Source organism: Nicotiana tabacum, chromosome 14 (genome assembly GCF_000715075.1).
Source record: "Nicotiana tabacum cultivar K326 chromosome 14, ASM71507v2, whole genome shotgun sequence".
NCBI classification, from domain to species: Eukaryota; Viridiplantae; Streptophyta; class Magnoliopsida; order Solanales; family Solanaceae; genus Nicotiana; species Nicotiana tabacum.
The window spans coordinates 37,576,815-37,584,919 of NC_134093.1; the positions used below are offsets into that span (position 1 = coordinate 37,576,815).

The following is an 8,105-nucleotide window of genomic DNA, read 5'->3' on the forward strand; positions in this document are numbered from 1 at the left end:
AGCCGGCCCAAAGCTGGACGACCCGGAACGACGCCGTACACTACAATTTTATGGCCCAGGGAATGGACACGCTGAGAGAAAAGGACATTCCACGTAAGCAAAAGTTCAAAATTGAAAAAGGAACATTCACAAAAAAAACAAAATGTTTTTCCTTTTCAAATGAAACATTTTTGAGAAAAATGAATGAAAAGTTAGAATTAACTGCCAAAACCTGTCAGTTTGTAAATATTGCGGCAGGGTTTTTGTAGGGTTTTTCCAATTTCACAAATGCTGCATATATAATCGAAGAGAAAATCTTTCAGTTTCACATTTAAATTCGTTTACACTACATGTGTATATGTATATATACATATGTAAAAGAGTGGTAGAGAGAAGAAACAAGGATAAAGAGAACATGTGTTCTTTGAAAAATGCTACAGAAACGGTGGTCTTAGAACATGAAGAAGATGAACCAATATTGAAAGAAGAATCCCAAAAGTACTGCACCTTTTCAATTAGATACCCACAACTTTAGGAAATATACAAGAAAGCACAAGCCAGTTTCTTGACTGGTAATAAATAATGCACATATTTGTAAAAGAATGTTCCATAATTCTTTTTCCTTTTTCTTCTTCTGTTGAAATTTGGTTGCATTGTTATTCTATGTTCTGAATTTGTTATGCAAAATTGTGTCTGTTTACTTATTCCTGTCACTTATTTGTTTATGATCAGTTCATTTCTGTAAAGTTTGTTGCTTTATATGGTTTCTTGGGCTAGTAATGTGCATATTTAAAGTTTCAAATTTATTTTTTGTTCCTTTTATTTGTTATTTTGTATTTGTCAGTGTTGAAATTTGGTTGCACTATTAGTCTATATTCTAAATTGGGTATGCAAAATTGTGATTTTTTTACTCTGTGTCACTTTTTCATCAATGTTGAGGTTTTTACTATAAAATTTGCTGTTTTTAATCTCACTTATTTGTTTATGATGAGTTTTATCCCTAACCTTGCTGCTTATAGGAGTGTTTGCACTTTTTGAGAGAAAGATTTTGGCACTGTGGTGGTTTGCATTGTTTTCGTTTCATTATTTGTCTATATTCTGAATTGGGTGTGCAAATTGTGTTTATTTACTTCTTCATGTCACTTGTTTGTTTGTGATCACTTTTTTCTCTAAAGTTTGCTGCTTTATAGAGTATTAGTTTCTATTGCAAGAGTGGTTACTATTTTCTTTAAAGTTTGCATTATTCATCTATATTCCATTGTGTTTATTTATGTCGTCAAGTCACTTATTTGATTATGATGATTTTTCCCTTTACAGTTTGCTGCTTTTATGAGTTTTATCTAAAGTTCAAAGTTTTCCTTTTAAATTTTCCGTTCTTCATCTATATTCTGACTTGACTATGCAAATTGTGTTCATTTACATCTTCACTACTCCTATTTTGTTTGTGATGGGGGTTTTTCTGTAAATTTTGCTTTTTTATATGAGTTTTCTCTGAAGTATTATTCAATTGTAACTTTTAGTATTTGGTTGCCGGAAGTGGTGGAATACCGCAGGCTGTGGCAACTCCTTTTGTGGTGGGACTGCTTTCCCCGACCCTAATGGTTGATGCTTTTTAGGAAATTCATATACTCCTTTGAAAGTTGGAGAAATCATTGACCATTAGAACCACACGTAGAGGATGTTGCTGCAGTTGGACTTGTGTTAGTTGGGGAATGTTGTCTTTAAAAGGTTAATATTTGCAGTTTATAGCTCGCAAGCAGAAGGAGTAGATTCCTTTTGAGAGATCTTTCTTTTTTGATAACCGAGCAAATCCGTGGGATTTAGCTTGTCCGCCACAGTTGACGCACATGTTCGTAAATTGAGGGAGTATGGGCCGGTCCCTCTCCCTCCACTGACTTAAATATCAAGCTTTAGTTTTCGGCAAGGTTCGAATTCGTGATGTCCGTGTATCAAACATCCTGTGTTGTGCTTCCTTTATCATTGAACCAAAGCCCTAGGGGCAGTCGTTCGAGAGAACTCAGTTGGCTTAGAGATAGTTCGGGTGGGGATTCGTATAAGAATTAATAACACAAGTAAATGGATAGTTGAGTCGTCAATCCTGCACCAATCGTTGATGAGTTGTCTTGCTCGAAAGCTATAAGTTGCCCCCTAAACTCGGGATCCATTCTGCCTGAAATCTATAACGTGTCCCCAGGGCTTGATCTAGTGCTAAGAGCGTAGCGCTTGATGTGTGGTTTAGTTGCATGTCACGGGATCAAACCCTTCCGCAGATAAAAAGCTTGGTATTAATTTAAATGGAGATGGGCAGAGGAGCGGGTCCATCTTTCAATGAGTTTCCAGCCATGCGCGACTGGCCCTTGGAGATTTCTAAGTAATTAAGAAAAACGTGTTCATGTGGGTGAAGAAGAGAAGTTTGACAAGCTAAGGAAATCCAGGGAATAGCGACTGATTGTTAAAATCATAGTTAAGTGGTAACATGATGTAGGGGATCATGGGTGATTGTTAAAAATCACATCTAAGGGGTAACACAATGTAGAAAGTTTAACACTTGCCACATTAACTTCTCAATATTACCATCACAGTATCTTAAAGGCCCGAGCAATCAACTGTTGGTCTGATTCTGTTGACTTTTTTTGTTGAATGCGTTAAGAATTAGCTCTACGTTTCCACATTTTTTGTTTCATATCAAAGGGTGGCCTAGAGTAATAAAGGTTGCTATGGTTTTGTTAGTAAATAGACCTCCAACTCTCTGTATCATCGTAATATAAGGAATAAAAATGCACATGCTTATGTATATATTAATGGTTTATAGAAAGGCTGTGTGTGAGTACAGCTGAAGAAGTGTAAGAACTAAAGCTCAATTTCTGGTGCCTTCAATCCATTGCATGGGAAAAGGGCATATATTCTGATATTTAGGGAGGTCAATTCCACTTAAAAGAAATACCATTTTGAAACTAGTCATACTAGAAGTGCATGCTGTTATTTGTGTTTTTGACACTATTGGGATAGGCTGTGGTAGATATTGCTTGCAGTAACTTCTGCAGCCTTTTTGAAACTTCCCAGGATTGTTATCTCATCCTTTTCGTTGGTTTTAAAGCTTGTGTTCTGTTTACTAATGACTATATGGCAGTGGTCTGGTGCTATTGGCAACCTGTCTTCTGCATATAAATATGTTTGCTAATTACTGCATATTTGTGCATCTAGCTTCTGCTATAGCTGTACACTGTACTAATCTAACATATCCTTCTTCGCTTTCGAATATATTGGATACAGCTGAGGAGGTTGATCTCTCTCAAGATTTGCAGCAATGGGAAGCCTTGTCTGAATCTGAGAAGCACTTCATCAGTCATGTTCTGGCATCTTTTGCTGCATCAGATGGAATTGTGTTGGAAAAGTTGGCTGCTAGGTTTCTAAATGATGTTCAGATTCAAGAGGTGAAATGGCTGACTTCATTTGCATATCTTTATCTTAAATATAAAAACAATCGAGTGACTCTGCTTGATGTTGATTAATCTCCTGTTCCAAAAGTGTTCCATTTTTCTTAATAAGATAATATTCCGTTTCAGAAGTGTTCCTTTGTCCTCCGACTCCCTTCCCTTCCCCTAAAAAAATGAAAAATGTAAAAAAAAAAATTATAATCCTTTCTCTCATCGTCCTTGTTTTTTTTATGAACTTTAAAGTTAAACACTCATGAAGCACAAAGGGTATATTAGGAATAACACACAGTATTAGTAATTACTCCATCCGTTTCATGTTGACTGGTCAGGGAGTTTAAGAAAGAAATGAAAACTTTTGAAACTTGTGGTCTTAAACATGCCATAATATTTGTGTGGCGATGAAAGCTTGTCGTGAAGGACAGGGGCGGCTCAACATTGTCGGTGGCCTAAAGCCAAATCTTGATGAGAGGACTTAATTCCTTTTTTACTAAAATATTTTCTTTATATTTTTATTTGAAGTCTATGTTCCTAACTACTTAAAATGCGAAGTTACCGATAATTTTATTAGTAACTTATTCTATTTTTTTCAACTGATCATACCACTAATCCTTTTAATCTCTACTAAGACGTTAATCCTGGGTAAATTTTATCATTTAATTTAGAAAAACTTTTTTCCGCAGATATAACTGTTATAGGATTATTATTCTACGAGTAATATAGGTGTTTGAGAAAAAAATCAAGTCTTGTTTTCTGATCGAGTATATTGATTAGAGTATTGTCTCTACTTGTAGTATTTTCTTTAACACTTTTAATTGAAAATTAAGTTTAAGCTATCAATATCAGAGTGACTATTATATTTTTACCGAGATCGAGGCATTTTTTAGATTCTTATCTTTTAGTGATCTCAAATTTTTCTCACAAAACAGAAAATCAAAAATATTTTCACATGTTTCGAATTATTCAAATCTTAATGGTTAACTTTAATAACAAATCAAAGTTTTTTTTTTCTTTTCTTTTTTATTATAAATTATACGTTTTACTTTAAGTTATTCAGATTTTTTTTTTTTATAAAAATAGTGGTAACTTATAAAACTATTACTACTTGTGAAAAATGGGGCCTCCAAAACTTTAGGGGCCTAAAGTCATTGCTTTGGCTGCCTCACCCTTCAGCCGACACTAGTGAAGGGCAAAGAAGTTTAAGTTCAATTGTTTCGAAATTTTGAAAGGGTTCATTCTTTTTGGAACATACTAGAAAGGAAATAGGGTCACGTGAACTGAAACAGAGGGAGTAGTTGTCTTCTGTATTATTATGTAATATTGTTGGAATAACACTTCTGGAAGCTGTTTTTGGTAGATTTCTCATTGCTAACACATCTGCTTCTAAATAACTAAAAAGAAACGGATAGTTGGAGCACCATACTGAAAAATTATCATCAGTGCCTAAATATATTGGAGGGGATATCACATTCATTAAACCTGACAACTAGGCATTACTGGAAAGGAGAGTATCTAGATTAATTTGCATATTTTTCTTGTCCCTTAATCGATGCATTTCACTGGCTAATCGGGTAACTTGCCAATAATGTGTGAGTGGTTTTAATACTCAATAAGCTGTTGATGCATTTTTTCCAATACTTAACCTCTCTTCTGCCAATGAACTTGTAAGAAACATTCTCATTTTGGCAGCATGTCTTTCAAATGGTTAATCATCTGATAATAAGAACTTTTGGAGGGTAGGGAGCAATATTTTAGGTGTTTAGCCAATATGGTTTTTGTAAAATAACTCTGATTTTACAGACAACATCATTCTTCTTTCTGCAAGCACGCCCATTTTATGGTTTTCAAATTGCAATGGAAAATATTCACTCCGGTAGAGCTTTCTAACTGTTTGTGTGCAGTCAACATGTTTTTTCTCTTTTGCTTGTTATTCTTTTAGAGAAGTAAGGGGTTTGTAGCATGTACTCTTTAGATGTCTGATTGGAGCGTCTCTACTTATAGAGATGTACAGCTTGCTTCTGGAGACTTATATCAAGGACTCAAGGCATAAAAATAAGCTTTTCAATGCAATTGAAAGCATTCCTTGTGTCTCACGGAAGGCCAAGTGGGCCTTGAATTGGATACAGAGGTATCAATTCATCTTTCCTATCCATTGTTTTAACCTTTCTGGTCTTAATGAATATATTTAAGACCCTTAATATATGTAAGCAATATGAGAAACAATTAATTCTGGTTAACTATTTCGGACATTGTACCTTGTCGGGGAAAAAAACTACTTGGGATATAGTACGATTGTTGCTCATTCTTTTGTAACCGATCTTTATCTTTTACTCGCATTACTTGCATGGATTGATGACTTTTAACTGCTCCTATGGCGTATTTTGTTTCTTTATTTTTTTCCTACTTCTTTCTTCTGGAGGTTGTTTGATAAATCTATATTATTTCGCTTTTCACTTTCTGAATTAATTAGTCATTCTCTTTGAACTAACAAGTTTGATAATCGTCTTTTCAGGTTGCATTAGGGTACGATAAGAAGTATAATGTTGAGAACCCCTTCGATTGGATGGAATTTATTTCACTTCAGTAAGTATCAATGCGTACAAAGTTGGTTCTGACTCTGTTTTGTAGCAATTCTGCATTTTCTTTAGAAGGATAACATACAAGTAGTGGCTGGAAAAGTATAGATAGGATCCACGAAGTGATTAAGTTAATTGACGTTTAACTTAGTATGATTATTTGGATTCCACCTTCTTTACTGGGGCCTATGGGCTAGTAAAAGTTTCCTCTATGATTTAATTTGATCATGTTTATAGTTTCTAATTCAGTTTTTGACTGTGCAGGGGCAAAGCCAACTTCTTTGAGAGAAGAGTAGGTGACTATCAGAAGGCTTCTGTGATGTCAAGTTTGCAAGACAATGGCAAGAATTTTGAGTTCAAACTAGATGAGGACTTCTAGAGATTTTTCCTTTTCCCTTTTTGTCCCCTCAGTAAGAGGCTTTAGCATCACCTTGATGCTGAAAGATGGCATCTTTTTGTAGTACCATTCATTAAGGATCATATTGTTTATAGTAAGGTTGGGAGTTCTTGGAGGGAGGGAGCCGAGGGTCTATCGGATACAGTCTCTCTACCTTAGGGTAGGGATAAGGTCTGCGTACAAACTACCCGGGATTATATACTGGCTTGTTGTTGTTGTTGTTATTGGTTATAGTAAATACCTTTTTCTCACATTTAGAAGGGCACTTGATTGCCTTATGTGAAGAAAAAGTAAGCGTATTTGTCATAATGTCAAACGTGATAATTTTGGTAGTTATGAGTGTTGGTTGGACTTTGAAGACTATGTGAAACTCTTTGGCCAACTACTTGTTGCCTAGTAAGGGCAAAGATAGTGAAAATTGGTTCTTGGGTTCATCTTCTTTAGGTGGATTGGCTCAATCATCATTTGGTTTCCACTTCATGCCCCACTTTTACTTGTTGCTTTTTATCCATTTCATCATAAATATTCTTCACACAAGATATGGAGCAGAGAAGAAGGACATTAGATTTCTGCTGCATGGAACTTTGTTATTTATTCTTTTTAACCTTAGTGGCGGTCTACGTCAAACTCCGTGGGTTGCAGCCGTTCGTCGGACCCTGCGTAAATGTGGGATACCTTGTGCATCAGGCTATCCTTTTTTGCGATTATGCTGTGGATTGTGTGATTTTGTAACTTAGCTAGTATTGTAAATGAATCAATCTAACATTTTACTTGGTGCTATTTGTTGTGTCTACATTTTTGCAGTGGAAGGTGCTTCTGTCACATCATTGAAACAATGTGTTTAAATTTGTATCTATAAGGTAACAGAATTAGACACTAGCCAAAATCTTGAAGCACTAGCAGAAATGGGAAGAAACTTGGTTGTCACATCCCATCAGAAAGGCCATTTTGGTGGAGCTCTTGTAATTTCTTCTGTCCACAAGTTTTGCCACTATATTTGCTCATCCATCTTAATATTAAGAAAATAATATTAAGAAGGTAGAAGGGAGGAAAAGAGTTCCATGCTTCACCCATTTGCTGTCTCTCTGAATCATCAAATGTGCACACTCCACATGATGCAAACAGAAAAAGAAAATAAAAAGAGTTGGTGGTTTGAGATAATGCAAGTATCATCCCTCCCACCAACTACTCCCTTCCAAAAAAAAGTTAAAGAGTTCAATTTTATACAACGACAATATAAAAAAATCTTTGATTATATATAATTATTTAAGAAAATAGGATTAGTAACCTGAAAAATAAGATCATATTACAATCTACATATTAAAATACATTGAAGATATAAAAAATTATTTACACTGTAAATATTTATAAGTTAAATGAAAAATATAGTAGGATAATGTGACCAAAGATAAGAATCTTGGTAGAAGGATTAAAAAAGGGGGTATGGGATCAAGAGAGGGTCCCACATGGAGTGTTTCAACTTTGAAGCTACACCTTATTTTTCTAGTACTGATTAACCACCAGACAATAATACAATATGCAGTAAAGTACAGATATATAAAGATTAAGACATCAAATTTTTTTTCCTTCTATCTGTTGAATGAATTCCTAATCTCTTTAAGGTCTAGACAAAGACCCCATAACAGATTATTGTTTACTTACCTTTTCATCTTTATTTTATGGTAAGATAGCACCATCTTCCAGACATATCCAGTTGTT

The 8,105-nt window shown here is 34.8% G+C and overlaps 1 protein-coding gene across 1 annotated transcript; it reads left to right on the forward strand.

Moving 5' to 3' along the window:
- Positions 1 to 626: 626 nt before the first annotated feature.
- Positions 627 to 7,512, forward strand: LOC107828650 (ribonucleoside-diphosphate reductase small chain A-like). Its single transcript, XM_075229513.1, has 3 exons — positions 627 to 3,413; positions 5,926 to 5,996; positions 6,254 to 7,512. Exons 1-3 carry the CDS (start codon positions 3,150 to 3,152, stop codon positions 6,366 to 6,368), a joined length of 450 nt encoding a protein of 149 aa, XP_075085614.1. The 5' UTR covers positions 627 to 3,149; the 3' UTR covers positions 6,369 to 7,512.
- Positions 7,513 to 8,105: the final 593 nt, after the last annotated feature.